We start from the raw sequence: 21,592 nt of genomic DNA, 5'->3' as shown, positions 1-21,592 counted from the left end.
ATCTGACTATACTCATAAGTAAGGTTGGTGTCCCATTGTCAGCCTTAAAAAAAATTTCAAAGATGGGGCTAGACTTCTGATAGGGAACTTAGATAAGAACTCTCCTTCAACCAATGGGGGGGTTCCCTTTCTCCACAATTTATAATCTTAGGGAAGTGTCTAAAGTGCTAGGGATGAGACAGAGTAGGTAGATGTAAGAAGTCTCTCTCTACTATGCTGCAGCTATTTATGATCTTGAGTAATTTCAAATGCACATTAGAGAATACCCGGTGATTGGTTCTTCTTGCTTCTCACTAAGGAAAAAAAACTGCATTTTCTATCTTCTTTTATCTTTCTCGATGATTAAAAAAAAGTACAGTGATTTTCAACACATATTGATAGTTTTTTTTTTAATTGGAAAACTATTACAGTCAATTAAAAAAAATGAACAGTAATGGAATTCTGACTAGGAAAAAATATTAAGAACTTGTGAGATGTTTAAAGAGTAACACGTTACTGTATATATGCATCTGATCATAGGAAATAACCGGCTTAAAACATTTTGATTTAACAGAGAGATTTAAAATTTTTTAAAAGACCATACTATGCATGAAAAAACCGCTTCCTCAGCAGCTAAAACAATACCCAGTAAGACGCTTTTGGGAAGAAAGGGATGCTTCGCAGAGTCCCACCCAATGAAGGACTAAAATCCAGCAGACGCTCGAACAGAAAGAAAGCGCCCAACTAGGAGGACCGAAGTCACTCGATGAAGATTTCGTGACCCAGAGTCCCCGAGCGGTTTGGAGTTGGTTTAGCTCCCAAGGGGTCCCTGTTCGCCCGCCATCTCGGGAAAGGGACAAGCCGTACAGGTCAGCGGGCAGCCCAGACCGCGGGTCCCGTTCTAGTCTAGCTGGAAACCTCGTCTTTCTCCCGGTTTAGGGTATAGTAGGCGCCTGTCCCGGACGCGCACCAGCACCTTCACTATCTTTTTTCTCCGGAGGGACGTAGAGTCACCCCCAAACCCAACACGGCTCCTCTCCCCTGGGCAAGCGGGTATCCGGTTCGTCCGTAGCCGAGTCTCTTCTAAGCCTTCTCCAACCCCCCCCCCCCCCCCCCCCCCCCCCCCCCCCCCCCCCCCCCCCCCCAAGCCTCAAGATAGTCTTCCCGTGCTCAAGAGGCATCCCTCCCAGGCCGAGGGCATCCCTCCCAGGCCGAGGGCGGGGCCGTGGACAAAAGGGGCAGACGCCTTGGGGACCCCGGAGCCGGTTACCTCGGACGCCGGCCGGCCGTCTGGAGCAGGAGGCGGCGAAGGGCGTCCCTCAGCCAGGGACCAGCGTCCTCAAGAAGGCCGCGGAGCCTGTCGCCCGGCGAAAAGAACGGAGTCGAGCTGGGCGCAGACTCGCTGATGAAGAACACGGATTCTTTGGCCCCTAATGGGGAGTCGAGGGGCGGGAACCGGCACGGAACGCGGAGACCGGCACGGCCTCGCCGCCAGCTCTCACTCACCTGCCCAGGGCCGGTCTCGCCGCCGCCGCCGTGCCCCCGTCACCTGCTGCGGCCGGGGCACCCCTCACACGCGCCATGAAGCTCTCGGACCCCCAGCCCAAAGCTCACAGCGGCCCTAACCCAAAGCAGAAGCCGGCGGCCGGCCCCACTGGAAGAGCGCGGAGCGAAGGCGGGACTGAGGAACTAGGCCGAACACAGCTTCACCAATCGTAGGCGAGAAGAGCAACAGGCGGACCAATAGGGGAGGCTCTCGTCGGAGGGAGAGAGAGAGTGGGACGCGTCGGTGTCCATGCAGCTGCCTCGCCTTTCCCTTCACCAGTTCTTCCCTCCCACTCCACCCCTCCCCCTCCCGCTCCCGTCCACGCCCCGGCTTGTCGCAGTGCAGCGGCCCCCGCCCTCCCGGCGTCTCATCTCCTAGCAACGAACTCCCGCAGGCGGGGCCCTGGGCAACTAACCTCAGGCCCAGAAGAAAGGCAGCACTTTAAGGTTTAGATATAAGAAATTGGAAATATAGAGAAATGGTAGTCCGTTAGGTCAGATGATAAACTGGAATTTATGTTGCAGTACTAATAACTGACATTTTAATTATGCTTAAGTATAACAGGAAAAGTCACCTTCCCTTTGCCTCATTGAGGGGCACAGTTTTGTTATTCCTGACCAAAAGTACCACCCTTATCACAGCATCTGTAAAACTATCGCCTAAGTTTCCTTACTTGAAATTTGTTTTTGAATGTCCAGCGTCTAGCACAATGCCTGGCACATAATAGTTTAATAAATGATCACTGAATCTGTAAAAGTGTATCTGTGTGTGGTATTGAAGATCTTTAAAGTTATCCTTTAAATCTAAAATCCCGTGATTCATTTATCCTAAGCACTGTTCTTGCCTGAATAATTTTTTAGAGTGTAAATACCTTTGGAACTGATAAAGGATCTCTGGAATATCCTTTTTGCCCTAAAAATGTAATATTAATCTTCATTGTTACTAATAATTTAACAAATTTAAATTATCAAATGGCTTTCTTCTCTAGAAGGACCCTGAAAAAGTTTGAAAAAGGCAAACAATTGAGAGGGAAGGAATCAGAGACAGAATAATAACAGGGGTGTGATACTAGTTACTTTGGCTAATAAGAACAGTGCAGAACTGGGTAGTTTCCCAAGTAATGTATTTATACATAGCAGAAATACTGTATGGTTTGAGAGCTGCAGAAATCTCTCTTATCAATATGATTCTCAATACATCTTTTCATTTCATTTTTTTTTAATAGGACTATAACGCTATATATGGATCTCAAGGGACATCTAGTCTAATCCCCTAAAATGAGGAAATTCTAGTCCAGGCAGATTATGAAACCTTTCCTTCTGTGGTTTCCAATCACTTAGTAAATAGATTGTTCCCAAAGAAAGTTTCCTTTTCTTAAAGTTTACGATTTTTAGTTTTCTACCTCAGTATTCATTCTAGATCTTCTTATCTTATAGAGTAAAGACAATACTCTAAGTTAATATAAAACATAAAGAGATTTAATGCCCTTAAAAAATGTACTAATGTAAACACTAATGACAAAAATTTTGAAAATACACACAAACTTTCTTAAGCTCAAAAATTTTACTTATAAGTTGAGCTTTAAGCAATATATAAATATGCAAATTCATGTATCACAGGCAAAACTGGAAGGATTGGGGATAAGGTCAGTCTCTGTGAGAAAGTACTTTCTCTTTAAAACTTCTGGATCTATCAGTCCCTAAGAAAAAAGATTTTAATATTTTTTCAGTTCCCTTTGAAAATTACTTTATTGATTAAACTAAAGGGATAATAATAATAATAAAATGATTAAGTTCCCTTACTTTCACAAAGCATTCTTGGGTCCCTCTTTGGTCTTATTTCTTCCAGGCTTCTTAATTTCTTTTTTCATAGGTGCTGGAAGCATTTTTGTTCCTTCAGTGTATTAAAAGCTGCACATCACCCAGTCTGTTGCCCAGTCAAACATTAGCTATCTTTTTACCATGCTGTAAAAAGAACCATGGCAACACTTGCTACAAAGGCCATACTCAGTGTGGCATTACACAAGGCCTTCGATCAACTTTGAAAAAATCCTAATTTGAATAGTGTTAAGAATTTTTCAAAGAAAAGCTTATTTTCTTTTGAAAAGAATTGTTAATAGAGAAACATTTAATTTATTGGTTAAATTTTATTCTGGATTTTTGTGGTCATTCAATCATTTTCAGTCCTGTCTCTTGTGGCTCCATTTGGGGTTTTCTTGGCAAAAATACTGTAGTAGTTAGCTATTTTCTTCTCCAACTCATTTTACAGATAAGGCAAACAGGGTGAAGTGACTTGCTCATGGTCAAACAGCTAGTGTGTTTGAGGTCAGATTTAAATTCTGGAAGATGTCTTCCTGACTCCAGGCCCAGTATTCTATCTACTGGACTACCTAACTGTCCTATTATGGATATTGAACTTAGAACAACATTAAACACAACAAGTATATTATAACTATATGCTCAAATGCTATCAGTGGCTCCCTACTGCTAGTAGGGGAAATCTCAAAACTTTTTAATTTGGCGTTCAAAGTCTTTTGCAATTCAGCCTTAATTTTATATCCCATTGCAGACAAATTCTTTACTACAGTCAAAGAAGTCAATTCACTGTGCCTTTATATTTTTGCTCTTGCACAGTATCCTCTATGTATCTGGAATCATCTTCTACTTTTCATTATTCAAATGAGACATCTTTAAGGGTCTCAATTAAGTACTACTTCCTTTGTGAAACTTTCCTCAACCTTTCCAGCTTGGTAATTTCTCCCTCCAAACTTCAAGAACCCATTACTATTCCTGAAGCTACTGTGAATAATTCAGAGCACAGATGCTTTGGTGGGGTAGGCGAGTGCAAATAATTTTATGTAAACTTGTTCACATAAAAGACTCCAGTATCAAAAATTAAAATAGTGTTCTGGTATGATAACAGGCCAACTGCTTAGCCTATATTTCAGTTCTCCATGGAAGTGGTGATGTCTAAGTTCACGTATTTATAGGGAATGGCTCTTCCTACAGGTCTGACAACCCCCTATCCCCAAATTTCTTGTGCAACATAACACCTATCTTCACCTTATACTTTGTCCTGATTATGCCCAAAGAGGAAGAGACAGCATACTTGTACTTTATCCACCAAGGCTCATGTTTCTATTCTATCAGCTTATCATTTTTATTCCTCCAGAGTTCTGAAATATTTTTTATTCTTTATAAGTAGCTTCCTAAAGAAATTTCATTCCTACATACAGTAATATTTAGCAAAGACTCTTGGCAATAAACACTAAAAAAAAACCCTAAAATCATCTACCTTCAGAAAGTTGGTTGCCAGGGACTATGGAAATTTACAAACCATTTAATCAATGGATTTCAATATGATTTATTATTAAAGTACAATAAGCAATAACCTAGTTAATGTATCTTCTTCAAATTAAACTATTTACAATCTCTAGCTCCCACCAATGAAGTTTTAGTGTATTTTGGTACTTAAAAAATTTTAATTAGATGGTTTGAACAATAATAGTGAAGTTATTAACACTAAATTTAATTTCAGTTGGTCTTTAAAAGTTGCCTGTTTTCCACATGTAAATTAAAAAGGTCAACTAGACTACAGTAAAATCCTATTTATCCAGAACATTTGGAAAACTGGATAGTCTGGTTAGTTATTTTTGGTTAACAGAATAACTACGTATTATCATGAATTATCAATTTATTTAAAATAATGCATTAGGACACAAACTGCATTGAACTACTTTGACCAACTTTCCTTTATACTTCAGGAAAGCACTTGTTCTATCTTAAAATAACAAACCTAACAGGACAGCACTATAAATATAAAAGTTGTTGAAGACTTGGCTGATTCTATACTGACTCTATGAGCTGCTTTTAAATTTTTTTAAGAGAATAAATCTTGATAATGAATTAGCTTAGAAAAGTAGATTTACAGAAAAAAGTTACTTCAAATTCTTAAATTAGTAACATTCAAGACTAAAAATAAGTGAAGTAGGTTGTCAAAAGGAATATATTAAACTTAAGCAAAAAGAAAAAAAATCAAAGTACTAAAGGGCTAGACAATACAAATTTTTTATAATTATAAAATTTCATATTATTAACTACTTGTCAAATTATTCTTAGGAACAATTCATTTTTTCAGATGTAAGTGAAATGTTTAGATGATTTGCAGCCTTTTCTCTAAATGTTGGGGTGGAGGGGAGTGATGCAACCATATCATTCCCAAAACCTTTACAATTTTATAAAACCACAGAATTTGCTGCTAGTTAGAACTAAATTTGGATAACAATGAATAAATTAAAGGATTCAAGAACATAACATCTTTACTATGCACTTGTACTCAGCTCTGATAACTTAGAATGGGAATGGAGAGAACATTTCAAGCAAACATCTGGTTATTCATAATACAAACAGTTAAGTGTATATAGAATTTTATTTTGCGTTTTGTTTTACTTATTCACCTAAATATTTATTAATGTCTATTTGTGTACTAGAACATCCAGAAAAACATAATAAAAGAGTGAAAAGCCAAAAGTGCACCACAAGTTGACTTAGGAAAATAAAACATACTCTCCTAGTATTTGTGAATATCAGTTATCAAATTTAACACTGTATCAATGTCACATTTATAATTAGCATCAGTATATTCACAATTAAGGTTATGTGCTATTTTTTTTCCTTTATAGGGTACTCATTCCATCATGGGGAACAATGTAAAAAGACAATGTTGCAAGGTGATCCCTTTTATAATTTCTAAAGGAAAATGACATTCTTAGTTAGCAACTGTCAATAAGATCAGATGGGTAGACATTTAGTAAAATATTAGGATGAGGATTAAAATACAAATCAGTTATCAGAAGAGATGATTATCTGAGTTTTAGATTTTTTTTTTTTTTTTACCCAACCAAAAAGGTAAAATAGCTTATGCAAAGGGGTTAAAGGATTGACGGATTTGGTATAAGGAGAACCTCTGAATGGCAAAAATCTGGGAGTTGGAAACAGAAAAAGAAAATATGAATGGCAAAAATCTCTTAAATTTTTTTAGTCCAGGGTCACTTACAGAAGGAAAGAAGTAATCTGAATAAATCGAAGAGCTTGAACTGAAGAATTCATGGGTCAATTTATGTTGGGTATTGTTGAGACACAATAGAGTCATAAAAAGATGGTACATAGAACACATTGCCTGAGAGAAAGAGAAAAAATCAACATTTACTTCTAAAGAACTTGCTCTTTCAAATGCTTATTGATGTCCTAGTCCAAGAACTTATTTACACTAGTTTTTATGCAGAGCTATGAAGGCTCCCAAAATTAAAGGGAAAAATTCTTTCACATCTCTCGATTCTCAAAATGCGATGTATTTCTGAATTAGCCAGGTTCTACACAATACACTTCTATGTTCTTTAGAGAACAATGTTTTTTTGGTAGAAAAAAAAAAATCCTAATAAATGTATTGTGTATGTTTCCCTTCAAATTTTGAGTCCTTGTACTCTTCATCCCAAAAGAAAATTCCTCTATTGCTTCAAATTTCTGGAAATTTTACATTTCTCTTCACATTCAACAATCCTTTTCTTTCAAGCTGCACTAGGATACAGGTACAGTACTTGTAAAATTCCTATTAACACATTTCCCTTAAGATACATGTTATCATAATGTAATTTGTAATTTCATTTATTCAAATTGAATGCCTTTAAATTAATCATTCAAATTTACTTATTTTACAAAATAATACTTATTCAACTATTAGAATAACAATAAAATTTCAAAATAAAAGTAATTTAAAAATTTTTCTAGTTAGATAAAAAAAGACAAGCACATAAAATTTAAGAGACTTAAAGGAAAGAATATTCAAGAAACTGAATACAAAATTTGAAAAAAATGCTTTTGGCACATGTACAATCCATGATTTAACCATATGAAAAAATGGATCAATTCAGTCTGTTTTAGATAAATCAATATGAGAGCCCTATTTTAGGAAGAAAGAAAAGCTAAATTTAATTTTTCTTTTTCTGGATGAACATAAAATCCCATCATAGTTTTGTAATAAATGAATTGTTCTGCTATTTGAACACAAGTATTTTTGTTTTATTTTGTGAAGAATTATATCTAATGTCTCTCTCTCTATATATATACACATATGTTTATGTATAACTCATAATTGATGAAATAATTAAATTTTGAGGGTAAAAAAGTATTCTACAAATACATGACAATATTATTACCAACATCTATATTTCAGCTTGACAGTAGAGGTTCTTAACCATTCTTGTGTCATGGACTGCTGTGGCAGTTTGGTAACATCTATTTGTTGCCTACATTCAAAATTGAAGATATCAAACATCAATTTAAAGGTTAGGAAGAATAAAGATTAATTTTCTCCCCTTTTCCCCAAATTATTGGACCCTCTGACAATGGGTTTCATAGACCCTAGATTAAGAACCTCTGCTCCATAAGTATCAATGAAAAATTTAAAATTATAAAATTTTTACTTCTTCCTTATCTTCTTTCATTTTTCTGAGCTAACATTTAATTATATGGCATTTTAATAAATGTGCTGTTGCTGCCAGAATCATGGCTGTGATTCTACCTAACAATTGCTATAGTATGCTTTTCATAAACACACAATCTCGTTTGATCCTCACAACAACCCTGTGAGGTAGGTAGGTAGGGCATGTGTTTTTCCTTTTTTTTTTTTTTTTTTTGTAACTGAGCAAATGGTTAAGGGACTTGTCTAAAGGACATATGAATATTTGTTATGGTATAAGGTGTAGGGTTTCTAATTCACTATCCCAGCTTCTTTATACCAGTCATACAACATTTAATGTAACTTTTATAACATAAAACTATTTTTATTGGGAGCTGTTTAAATCAGAAGAAAAAGAACATGTAAATGGTTTAGAAACAGTTTGATGTGCATGACATGAGAAAATTAACTTTTGAAAAACGCTAACACTTCTCATATTAGCTTCTGAATTGAAAAACAGAATCTCAGGTTACCTGCAAACAATATCCATGAAATTTATTTTTATTTATACAGTACATGTGATTTCACAATCATTTAAAAATAAAATATATTTAACTGTATCCACTTTCTCTGTCTTTTTTCATTAAGAAAATAAAAGACAAAGTATAATTTTATTCAAGTTAATATAGAGTTATGACACAGTGATAGACTAAATCAGATACCTAAAAATAAAACATTTAACGACTAACAAACTACAGTATCCTTACTTTGTTTTCTTTAAGTCAATAGGTCAAAGAATACAATCAGAAAAACTGAGAATGCTAAATGTCTGCTTATTGATAATGTGAGAATCATATTATTTAACTTGAAAATGTTTTTGTTAATAGTTTCTTTAAAATAGCCACTCCTTAATTAAATAATTGATAAAGCAAAACACTGGGGACCTGAACAGCAAACAAATTTAGCCCTACCTGAAAAATTGTATCATAAAGGTCATGATAACAGAAAGTTCAAAGATACTCTTTGCTTTTTCAAAATTCTTAATTCCCTTCCTGGTTTTCCAGTAAAATAGGGATGCCCACACATACATATACTCACCAGTGCAATAATTTATATAGCAACCTACCATAGTAAAAATATCAAGGACATAGGAACTATGTCAATGGAAGATGAAGTTATATTTATCCACTTTATTATTTTGTGCTCTGTTATTCCTTCTTCATTCTTAATAGCAACCATACTCCCTAGCCTAGGAACTATATGCTTCAAATTCAAATTTAATATGTCTACCACCAAGGGCATTTTTATTTTGACCATTTATTTACACTTTAATCGATTCAATTTGGCTGTCCCAACATCAAGTTAAATAACTAATATGCTTTAAAAAAGAATTTTGGTATGAAATTTAGAATGGATCCCATAAATTACATTTAAGAATGAACCACAAAATCTGGAAAAAGTCAGTAAGAATAATATTTAAAGATTTTTTTATATACCTTGGCTGAATCTCTAACATATTTAGGAAGTTTATTTTCTCTCCATCTTTTTAGCTCTATCATACATTTTTAAAATTCTAAAATGTTCCATATTCCTCTTCAGACAGGAGTACTAATTAAGCAATGTCTATTAAAACAAGTTTCAGAGATGTCCTTTAATAAATTTCTTTACATTTAAGCTACTCACATTGTAGTTTGTTCTAAAAGTACTCATTTAGAGAATATAAACAAAAAGTACTCATTTAGAGAATACAAAGTTATAGAAAAAAAAAAAGTAAAAGCATACTAATGCATAATTTTATCAAATAATTCAGTTTTAGACATCATCTTAAAACTTCTTTACTATTTTGAGCTTAGTATTAAAGTTTTTTTTTTTTTTTTTTTTTTTTTAAAGGAATCACTGTCATTTATAATCATGGTTTAGAAGAATGTCCAGATTTTGCTAGAAGATATTTAGGCACCCTGAAATTTAGTTGCATTTGAAATCATTATTTAAACAAAGAACTCAAATCAAGTAGGATACTTAACTGAATGGCAATATAGTATTTGTGATCTACTTTGCTTTGTTAGCTTCAAATCTTAAATCTAAAGGAAACAACCTGTAACATTTTTAATTATTTTGCAGGATTATCCACATGTGAAATTTAAAAAAGTAATCATATTAAGACAGAAACAGGATTTTAACGAATAAGCTAATTTATCACCATGTCTAGAACTGGGTAAATCATTTTACTCAGTCTCAAAGAGCTTGCTTGTTCAGGTTTTTTTGAGGAAAAGCATCTTTACTGTACTCTTGACTCTTTCCATAAAAATAGCCATATTTTTAAGAGCTTAAAAGATGTAGGGTTCTAAGCACAAAGAAATGACACACATACTGGACTCAAAAGCATTTTGGTGCTATAATCAGTCTTTAAATCATTCTAGTAAGTAGTTTTATTCACAATGCTCCTACTGAACTTTTCTAAAGTTCTACTGAACTAAGATATTTTTAAAAAAAGAATAAATGTGAAATTATTCTGTAAAGGTGGAAAAAATATAATCAAAAGTAAATAATGCAGAACTAGGCTGCAATAAAAGTCATCTAGTTCTTTGTATCCAGGAGTTCTTACTTAAAAGGACACATCTCTGGCTACATGCCCTTAAACTACTTTGGGTAGTTAAGGTCTTTAAAAAAAATGCCAAGAAATGTTTTGTTTTGTTTTGTTTTGTTTTTTGGCCTGGTTCTCAAGTTTTCATACATTATTTCCTAATTTCTAAGGATTCTCAGACAATCTGTTCAGAAGTCTTAAAAAATTAAGAGTTCCACATTCCATTAAGAATACATTCTAGAGTTCATCAAAGTAACTCTTTCGACAAACAATGGGGCATTTGATGAGAAACTGGCAGTCTTAATCCAGGACCAAGAAAATTTCCTACTCCAATGACCTGTAGAATGCAACCAGATCACATTCTGAACCAGCTTACTAAAGTACAACTTTAAGTCTTTTCTAGCAGCAAAAACACCTACAATAGCCAAAACAAATGTTTGCATTAGATTGTGGGTTATTTCTTTTAAAGAATTATCAAAACTGTATTTTTGAAAACAGTTCAATTTTAAGTAAATATGAAGGATATCAAAGATCTTGTTTATCTCCACTTTTGCCAGTGGATTCAGATGTAACAGGAACCTTATTATTTTCAACAAAAACAGATTCAAAGGCAGCTTCCTGCTCCTCCAATGCGTCAGTAGCAGTGGTTCCACTAATTAGGGTCGAGTTGGTAAACGCTCGTTGCTGCTCGGTAATCTTATTCAATTCCACTGTTTTCCTACCTCTTCTTTTACCAAGAATTTTGACATAATTAGCTGGTACAAGTCCTGTTGTTTGACCATCAAGGCTAGCAAGAAGCCAGCCACGAACTTTAGGTTGTTGTTCTGATGGAAGGAAAAAAAAGGTTTTGTAATTATAAAATGTTCTGGAAATACTTGACAGAATAGACATTAAGAAAAATAAAGTACAAAGCAAAAAAAAAAAAAAAAAAATAGATAAAATTCCAATTTTTAAAAACGTCCTTAATAATTTTTTGTTTTCCTGAGATATTTCAGTTATAATCTAAAAAATTATCAGAAAATTAATTCTTTTACTTAAATGAACCAGTCCCTAGAAACAAGTTTAAAATCTAAAATGCTCAATATATTTAACTATTCATTTACATGTAACTTTTACAGCCATTGCTATATAAAACCCAGAGGAGCTGTCTATCAATTGAGGGAGTGTTTACACTAGGAAAGGTGATAGAAAATTAATGTCTACTCTGTGCCAGCTCCCACTATATTAAGTGCTTTTATAAGAATTATTTCAGTTGATCCTCACAACAACCTTGTAAGGTAAGTCCTATTATTCTTTCCATTTTCCAGTTGAAGGAATTAAGATAGAGGTTTTTACTTGCTCAGGGTCACATAGGTATTAAGTATTTGAGGTCATATTTGAACTCAAGTCTTCCTGACTTTAGCCTAGTACTCTATCTACTATACCACCTATTGCTAAGAAGTTTAAACTGAAAAATAAAATTTAAAAAATTTTAAATAATTTATATCTATGCCTAATTATATGGTGTCATAAAGAAAAAGTTAAGTGTTACTTCTGTCAACTGTTTAATAATTTAAATACTTCACACTTACAAAAGCATATTTATAGTAGTACCTCATTTATCTAACCTAATCCACTAGTATCAAAGATCTTTTAAAACATTTTTGGTAGAAATATTTCTAAAGTATATCAAGTCCTTCTTATATGGAATATAACACTTGACTTTTCCTGGGTGATTCCAGATAATTTCAATCAATGTTTGAAGGGAAGATCCAGATTTGTCACTGAACTGAATTAGGTTTGGAAATTCAGTAAAGGAGTTTGCTGAGGAAACAGGCAACTCTCTGAAACTTAAAAATGCTGCTTGGGCATTGATAGCTCCAATATTTTGCCTCTGTCACTGTCATCCAGCTATAATATATAAAAGGTAGAAGCAGAAGTTAACCTCCTTCCTTACTCAATACTTACCTTCTATTCACAACAGATTGTCTTCATCTAGGCTGTATTAGAATACAGAAGAGTCCTTAGAAGACTAGAATCAAAAATGGATTTTATAATACTATGTTTTTAGAGAATTGGAGGCTACATAGAATTTTTTTTTTCCTGTCCGATTGTTGACCATCCTTCTTGTCAAGTGGCAAGAGCAAACACCGATGAGGCAGAAAACTGGATTCTAGTTCTAGTTCTGACATTAAGTACTTTGAATGACTTCGAAAACTAAACCAAGGCCTCAGTTTCTTCATTTGTAAAATGAGTTAGATTATGGAAAAGGGAAGAGAATAAATATTAAGTGACTATTATGTGCTAAGTATTTTACAAATGTTAGCTCATTTGATTCCTGCAATAACTCTGGGAAGTTGGGGCTTTTCATTATTGTCATGCCTACTGTACAGCTGAGGAAACAGGGGCAAAGAGAATCAAAGTGACTTGCCCAGGATCACACAGCTAGTGTCTGACGGACCACAGGTTTTCCTGGTTCCTGGCTCACCTGGTAAGGGGAGGGAAGATGAGATGCCTCAGACTAGATGAGCTGCGTGAATTCAGTTTTCTTCCAGCTTCACTATTCCATATGACAGCGAAAGAAAGAGCAAAAGTGGGGTAGAACCAACTGTTCTTCCTTTCCACACTCTCCCCCCTTCCCACTCTCAGCTCCCTAGAAAAAATCCACTTATGTGGAAAGAGATGTCATTTCCTATGAGGAAAGATAACCAGTAGTGAGTGTGGGTTTAGATAAATCAAAGACTGAAGTAGCATTCATTTACTTTAGAGAGATGACAAGACTCAGTGAATTGCCTGAATTTTTCTGGAGAGGATATGGTCTAGGGAGGAAAGAGGGCAGCAGTAAAGGGAGAGGATGGAAAGGAGATCTCCTTCCCTCCTTCCTTTCTGCCACTTCAGGTCATTCTAGACCAGCCCAAATATAAAGTGACAATCAGGAAGTGCCAGAGATGTGAATAAGAGAGGAAAAAAGAGGAAAATGAGAGTTTCTGTGACTACCTAATGTAGAGGCCATTCTAGGACAGGTCCTGTAAGTGGGTCAGACTAAATCAGAGACATTTTTCCATTGTTGTTTTGTCCTATCATTTATTTGATCTTTATATGTAAACACTGCCTTAACTTTAGTCTCTTACCTCATTTCATGTAGTAGGTAACTATAATACTAAATCTTAAAAAACAAAACAAAAAAACTCTATTTGTACAGTACCAGTTTTTTTTTTGAAGAGCTAAAAGACAAATTCTAAAATCTAAAAAATTACAGTTGTTTTACTATGTATTTGGCTGGAAGAAAAACACTATATAATCTAATAACAATACATATAAATAAGCAAATAAATCAAAAGAATTATGTGGAATCTGCAATTAAAGATATCTGCATTTGAAGAGATGGTTCAAGATTCAGCAAGTTCTAATCAGTTTAACCAGTTGAATTTCTCAATCATTTACACAACAAATCAATGTGTTATTGCTGTTGTTCAGTCATGTCCTATTCTTTGTGACCCCATTTTGGATTTTCTTGGCATAGATACTGGAACGGTTTGCCATTTCTTTTTCCAGCTCATTTTAAAGATAAGGAAACTGAAGAAAATAGGGTGAAATAACTTGTTCAGGTTCACCCAGCTAATTAAGTGTCAAGCTGGATTTGAACTAAGGTCTTCCTGATGGCAGAACTGACACTATCCACTTCATCACCTAGCCACCTTAAAAAAGTCAATATATTTACCAGTAAGACTGTTACTACAATGTAGTTAATACTGTATTTGACAGTAAGTTCAGGTAAAAATTTTAAAGGACCAGTGCTTACATCAAGATAACAGACATTTTAAAGTGATTAATACAAAAATTATGACTTCAATATTGCTATCCAAACTGAGTCTCCACAAAAAAATTTCTATTACTCTGACTAGAGAGGAATAACGATGAAAAGAATTTTATCTGAAGTCATTAAAATAGCAATTAAAAAAAAAAAGCAATTCAACATACAAATAAATTCCAGTTGTTTGCTAAGTCACTGGAAATTGGTTAAAAAGGAATACTCAAAATAAATGGCTTGCTGAAATATGGCCTTATTCCTGGTTTATGAGCATATAGAATGTAAACTTAATGTAATTTATATCTAATATAAACTTAATATCATTGTCAAGAGTAGCAGTAATCCTACTATTTCCTATACAGACTTGAATAAGAGCAGATAATTCTTTGGTTATTTATTTGATTATACAAGCATTATACTTCAAAAAGATGGTTTGGAATTCACATCATTCTGAGTTCTTCTAAAAGAAGCACTATATAAACACAAAATGTCTCTCTTTTTTGTTTTTATTGTTATTGGACAAAATTCTGATGTTGCATTTCTCTTCTAAAGGTTTTGAGGTTTTAAATTAATATATGAGATAGGACTGTAAGTAATTAGAAATTATCATGGTATCCTGAATCCTCAGTGGAAATTAGGAGCACTTTAATTCACAAACAAAAAATTTCACAGGTAAGAAAACAAAGAATTTACACATTAAATATCACCAATACTACTGAAATACTGAATCTAATTTACCTTTGGGTGCCAAGTTTAGCATATCACCTGCCCGGAAAGAAATTTCTTCTTCAGAAACAGCAGCAAAATCATATTCTGCTCTAGCTACAACATGATCATCTTCACCACTCGCCCAATTGGTGGTAGCTATATTACAAATTATGAATTAGATTTGTTAGTAAATTAGGAAATAGCAAAAAAAAAGCCACATATTTTATTAGGTATAACTTTAAACTATCAATATATTTTACTCTCTTAAGAGAACCAAAAAATGTATTCTTCATTACCAATAAATACTGAATTCCTATGAATTCACCTCAAACTTTTCCTATTGTTCAGCCCCCAATTTATCTTTTAGTTTTTGGCATGAGTATTCAGTGAAAATTGAAATTGAGATCAAACAATGTGAAATTTCAAATTTTCCTTCTTTTTACCTATGTATGTTTCTCTACCTATCTCCTCTTCCATTTCAATAGCAAAGGAAGTAATTTCTTCTTTTAGGTAAACCTTTTTACTAATAAATACTTTTGATCCCATCTATCACAAACTGCTCCTCAAGAGTTTGCCCTGTCAATTTTCGCCTTTGACACTTGCATCTTCAATTTTTCTTGAGGTGCTTCCCTTTGCCTCCAAATCTTTCTTTTCCCTTAGCAAGTTTATTCACATCCACAGATTTAGTTATGAACTTTTTGGATGACTTTAAAATCTATCTAGCCTTTGTCTCACATTTCTGCTTATTGGATTATCTCTCTTATAAATATTTTGTTAAACCTACAACCAAAACTGTTATTACCCCACACCCCCAATTTAGGTCTTCTTCATGTTTTTCTACTTCTAAAAATGGCACCATCATTATTTTAGTTCCTGAGCTTAAAACCTTAGAAGGTTTTCTTTCCCCTTCCTCCTTTCACAATCTAAGCATATTACTAAGCCCTACTGATTCTCACTGCAATTCAACAATAATGGTTTATATGCAACAAGGCACTGTGAAATGTCTCTTCCATCAGACTCCTGCTTTCTACTTTGACCATATTGGATTAATACCTTTGACCTGGACTTTCGTACTAATCTCCTAACTGGTATTCTTCACACTCTATCCCACAATTTATACTGTACACTTTTGTCAGATTAATCTATCTATAAAGGACAGCTTAAATGCTATATCCTGGTGTTCAAACATCTTCAGTGATTTCCTACTGTCTGCAAAGTTTAAAATCCTTAATTTGAGGAGAAAGTATGATACATTTAAGTAGACTAGAAGACCTGGGTTCAAATCCCACCTTTAACATTAATTAGCTTTGTGCCCATGTTAAGGTGACCCAGTCACAAGACCATTTGCTCATCTGTATTGAGTATAGTATCTGTAATAATAACTTTTCAGGGATATTGTGAAGATCAAATGAGAAGTACATACTTTGAAAATCTTAAAGCACCAAGTGTTAAGCTATCAGCAAGCATTTAAATTTCCCTTCACAATCTAGTCCCAGTCTCATTTCCATTATTCCCCTAAATACATTACTCATGGTTTCTAAAACACACTTGAACTATAATTTAGTTGCCTATTTATCTGAATCCTAATATATCTGAGAAGGAAGCTCCTGGACGAGCCAATTCCTTTGACCTACACAGATTGACAACTTTTTTGAAGTCTTTGAGAACAGAAGGAGGCCTGATCCTCTTACCTTTAGAAAAGACATATTTTTCTTGAGCTAGGTTAAACATTACCTCTTCTAAGCTTTCCCTGAAAAATTCAGTTGGAGATGATTATTCCCTTCTTTTGACTTCTTTAGTATTTTGTTCTTTATGTATAGCACTTCATCATATACTTCTGTGCATTGTAGTTTCTTGTGTAGACTTCTCATCTCAATTGCTAAATTTTATGATAGTTGGGAGCCAAGAATGCCAGTAAAAAAAAAAAATTCTGGATATCATCAATATGAATCTGTTTTTCACTAATTATTCTCTTTCCAGTCAAAATATCCTTTACTCAAAATATATCTAGAGAAGGATGGAAAACAGATGAAATATTTCTACAATCTGATGATATACCTCATTCATTAAAAAAACCTGCTATGTTACCTTACTTTTTCAGAACAGAAATGATTATTTGTAACCTTACAAATAGTCCTTACCTGTTATTTCCTCACTGTGGGTGGATAACAGTTTCCAGATGAGATAAGGGCCCCCAAGGATAACAGCAAAAAACAAAAAAATTGGCCAAGATTTTGCTGAATTAGCGGCTCTGTCTTCTGGGCCAAGGCAAGCCACAGTACCTTCACTTTCTGCCCATAAATCCTCATTCTCAGAGCCTCTTCTTAAACCCATCATCTGCTGTAACCGTCTGTAGAGATACCGTATAGTCCTAACTAATGCAAAAGCTGAAAACACTTTTGTAAAATGTATTTTCAATCGGGAAAAATGATTGGCTACATCCAAAACAGCCCTAAAACTGTTATATACAGCTGAAAAGGTGGCATCCATCATCATACTGACGGAAGCAAATGCATGCACAATACTTTCAATGGACTGAAATGCACCTCTGCTGCTTTCTTCAGCTTGCTGGACAAATCTGCTGGGAGGAAGATCATCCATACGGAACCGGTTATACCCTAAACCACCATATCCATAACTGTAAGGATTATAGCTTCCATAAAAGGAATTTCCATATGCTCCATATCCAGAAGAAAAGGAAGTATAAGCAGGTCTAAAAGTGTTCAGACTGCTGTTTCCTGTCTGTTGTGATGGCCTTGGAAGAATCGGTGGGGGTACTCTCGTAAGAGTTGGTTGCCCTGGCCTTGTCAGTAAGGTAGGACCCAAATCAGCAGATCTAAAAAAAGAAAATTTCAGAGATTCAGGATCCATATCCAAATTACAGGGGTAATCATTTATTAAGTTCCTAATGCTCATTTAAGTTGAGATACATACCATAGGGAATATAAAAATATTACATTTTGACTAAATTAATTCAAGTTGTGTGGGTACTTTCTCTATACCTTCCTAGATTTTTTTTGAGTTCTTTTGTTATATGCCTGTCAGTCAAAATTGTAGAAGATCCTCCTCCAAAGATAGCTTAGATTTGAGGCAAGAGATACAATATATCATTGGCTTCCTTACTCAGGAAATGGGCAAAAAAAAAATTTCCTGCTAACCTCATAAGCTTATGAAAGTCAAATGAGATTTCATTCATTAATTGAAACATTTATTTCATATCTATTATGTATAAAGATCTGTTAGGCACTAAAGAAGATACAAAGTTTATATAAAACAGTATCTGGTTTCACAGCATTTGTACACTGTTAAACCATATTTAAGTGTATTAAAAACTGTAAAGCCCTATGTAAACATAAAGGATGTAATTACTGAAATAGCTCTTTTCCTCTACTATTTGACAACTGCACTGAGGACACAAGATTCAGAAAATAAAAATATAAGATGGCATATATGATTAAATACAGAGGTGACTAGTATAAATAAGAAACGCATGGAGGGTTCATAATACTCCTTTCCTCAAAAAATTTTAGGCTCTCCTTATCAACTACTCAGGAAAGTTTAAACTCTGTCAAGGAAAGTTTTGTACAATATGATGCTACCCTATTCTTTCAGTTCTGTGTCATATTCTAATTCTTCTTATCCTATACAGAATAGCTAAATTCCTCTATTCTCTCCCTACCACATATCCTAGTGTTCTTTTCAGCCTCTGTTCTTATGCATAGAAGTCTTTTCCTTCTCTTTATGCATTGTAATTTTTACCACAAGGTACTTGTGATATTGTACATTATAGATATGGTTGTATATCTTTTTTTATTAAGATTGCAAGCTCCATGAGGACAGGGGCTGTGTCATCTAAATTTTATATTTTTCCTGTGTCTAACATAATGTTCTGCTTGCAGTAAAATGAATTTAAAGTAAATAAAAGTAAAAGGAAAGAAACTATATGGCATCAATTCTTCCTCTCCTTATTCTACTCACTGAAAATCCTCATCATTGTTAGTTTCAGAATTGCTGGACAAAGAGCTCCTCCTACCATGCAATGGAAACTGTTTTGGGCACATAGTTGAAACCCTGAAGCATACAAAAATAAGTGTGCTGCAAAAACAAAACACTGCATATTCATTAAACTCAGATCTTTTACATAATTAGAAACAAGAAATATAAAATTAAATGTTTCCAATTTATGTTGTATCGGCTATTATTAACAGTGAACAATAAACACAAAGATAGTTCTATTATGCGGACAATCCTAAATCTTTTTTTTCCCCATGTATTCCAAAACTTGCAGAGCATGTACAGATGCAATTCGGCAAGAACATATATTACATGCTAAGTTTATTTTTTTTTCCAGTGATTGAGCAAAATTTAAAAATCGTTTCCATCTGAGCAAGGAGCACAGAATAACCATCAGAAGTTAAGACTGGACACAGTAGGGGAGAATAAGCCTTCAAATTACTTTCAAAATCTACATCCAAATATTAACGGAACTTGGCAGGTCAAGGACAAAACCATTCCAATAAAGTTATTAAATGCCTTTAAAAATCCACGTTTTGTTAAAGTCTCATATATACGAGGTGCTCCAGCCAATCTATTATTAAGGAGTTAGAACAGAGGAGCAAAGCAAGGGCTTCCTCGGGGCTCTGAGTGAAAGGGAAACAGATTCCATTTTAATTCTTTGAATACTCATGAAGATGGGTATAGCATTCTCATTCTCCCTTTCTGTGTTTCATTATTAAGTCCTCAGCTTAGGGGCACAGACAACCTTCTGCTCTTCCCTAACTCCCACTCCTGTAGTGCAGATTATCATCTCGTACCTGAATTAGTTAAACATCCTAGTGCAGCGGAAGGGGGGGAAGGAGGAGTCGACCAGCCTCAAATCTCTACTCCAATTTAACTTCTATTCAAACACTGAATACATTTTGTTAAAACTCATGTCAGATCACATCAGGCTCCTTCTCCCAAAAAGTTCTAGTGGCTTCCGATAGATCTCCAAAGCACAAAACGTAGTTTGGCATTCAAAACTCTTCAAAATCTAACCCCTCTCCTACTTTAACTTTTTTTATACCTTCTTATCCCTGAGACTCTAACCCGGCTATTCCTCAAATAAAACAATCCACCTCTCAGCTCGGAGCATTTTCTGTCTGTCCCCTAGCGCTGGAATTCTCCACCTCATCGGTTCCAGCTACCGACTTCCAAGGCTTTTCCTGGAAGGCCCAACTAAAATCCCCCCCCCCCCCCCCTGCCACCAGACTCTTCCCCGACCCCTCTACTCTAAAGTCGTTAGTAATTCCCCACATATCCCGCATATAACTTGCAACATAACTGCTTGCATTTTCTTTCCTGTGGGCCCGAGGGGCCTTTCCCTGGGGCGCGGGGCGCGCGGTGAACGCTTTCCTTTCCCCCGGTCCCCGGCGCCGGGCAGGCACAGCCGGCACATTCACAAACGCTTGCTGGCCTGCGGAACGCCCAAGAACGCAGCCGGTTCAGATTTGCTTTCTCGGTGCCCGCCCATCTACTCTCGGTCTCTGGCACCCCGGAGGCCGCAGCGCTGAGGGCGTATGGGGGAGGGGAACCGAACCCAACGATCCTAACCGCCGCTCCCCCACTTTCCTCAGCCTCCCCGACAGCATGAGCCAAGGGACCCCCACACTTACTGGAAGGAGGGGCCGGGTCCCGGCCCTGTCCCGGCCCCCGGGATCCTCCGAGTCTCCCAAGGCTTCGGTGGGGGCGGCGGCTGAGACGCCATCTCTTGCGGTTCTGCTCGGCTCCCGCTCGCTTCAGCGGCGGCTCCAACCGGGGTCATCAGAGCGTCCCGCGCCGCCAGGCCCTACGAGAAGAGCGACGAATCATCCACTTCTCTAACCTGCCCCAACCCCCTTCCAGGCCGAAGGTTCGACTTTTCACGAGCAAAGGCAAGTCTCTAGTCCGGCGGAGGCTCTATGGAGTGACACACGACCACATTCTGTGGAACACAACTGGGTTTCTCCTCTTTCCCTTCCAGGCTACGAGTGGAAGCTCGCCAGCTAGGGGCGGGGCTTATCGATGTTTCCTCTCGCGGCTAAGGAGGCCTGGAGACCGTTGTCTTCCCACCCCTCTAGATGGAAGTCAACATTCCACTGGGGAGCTATACCTCTACCAGGGATCAGTGAGACAAGCCTAGGCCTCCAAATCCCAGCCTTTCTAAGTGCAGCCAGGCAGAGCTCTGGCTGGTTTCCTTAACTCAGGGGCGGGGCGGGCCGCGACGGGGCGGGGCGGGGGAGGGGTAGACCCAGAGATGGCGGCGAGGAAAGGCGGTACCTTAGTGCTGCGCAGCGTGTTTCCTCCGGGGACGGGATTGCGCGTAGCACCAAGTGTCTTCTTTTTTCGTCCCCATTCCCGCGGAGGGACTGAAGGGGTTAATTTCGGGTGCTGCGGTCGCCGCCGCCGCCGCTGGAGAGAGGCTCCCGGGAAGCAGACGCGGAGAAACCGGGCTGAAGGGAGCAGCGCAGAAGCGTGATCGGCCTTAACGTGCCCGCGGCTGCCGCGCCCT

At 36.4% G+C, this 21,592-nt stretch overlaps 2 protein-coding genes across 5 annotated transcripts in view; both read right to left on the bottom strand.

Annotated features, from left to right (window-relative positions):
* Nucleotides 1-3,592, bottom strand: part of KIAA1841 (KIAA1841 ortholog) — a 60,309-nt gene extending 56,717 nt beyond the window's left edge. Inside the window, exon 1 of one of the 3 annotated variants that reach the window (XM_031950523.1) lies at nucleotides 3,328-3,592. The gene's annotated coding sequence lies outside the window, so the exon portion shown is untranslated. Of the gene's footprint in view, nucleotides 1-1,249; nucleotides 1,820-3,327 lie in introns of those variants that run through there. The other 2 variants (XM_031950521.1, XM_031950522.1) reach the window with 2 other exon arrangements.
* A 2,802-nt stretch (nucleotides 3,593-6,394) lies between these two features.
* PEX13 (peroxisomal biogenesis factor 13) lies at nucleotides 6,395-21,441 on the bottom strand. Of its 2 annotated transcripts, XM_031950520.1 has the most exons (6): nucleotides 21,361-21,441; nucleotides 20,718-20,890; nucleotides 17,205-17,899; nucleotides 15,094-15,219; nucleotides 11,288-11,389; nucleotides 6,395-6,703 (listed from the first exon to the last, which is right to left on the bottom strand). In XM_031950520.1, exons 2-6 carry the CDS (start codon nucleotides 20,864-20,866, stop codon nucleotides 6,642-6,644), a joined length of 1,134 nt encoding a protein of 377 aa, XP_031806380.1. In that variant the 5' UTR covers nucleotides 20,867-20,890; nucleotides 21,361-21,441; the 3' UTR covers nucleotides 6,395-6,641. The 2 variants fall into 2 exon arrangements, with proteins under 2 accessions (XP_031806380.1, XP_012395650.1); XM_012540196.3 differs by lacking the exon at nucleotides 6,395-6,703 and having other exon boundaries at nucleotides 8,352-11,389.
* Between the last annotated feature and the right edge of the window lie 151 nt (nucleotides 21,442-21,592).

The sequence above is a fragment of the Sarcophilus harrisii genome, chromosome 2 (genome assembly GCF_902635505.1).
Source record: "Sarcophilus harrisii chromosome 2, mSarHar1.11, whole genome shotgun sequence".
In the NCBI taxonomy this organism is placed as follows: Eukaryota; Metazoa; Chordata; class Mammalia; order Dasyuromorphia; family Dasyuridae; genus Sarcophilus; species Sarcophilus harrisii.
This window is presented reverse-complemented; position numbering and strand designations above follow the sequence as displayed.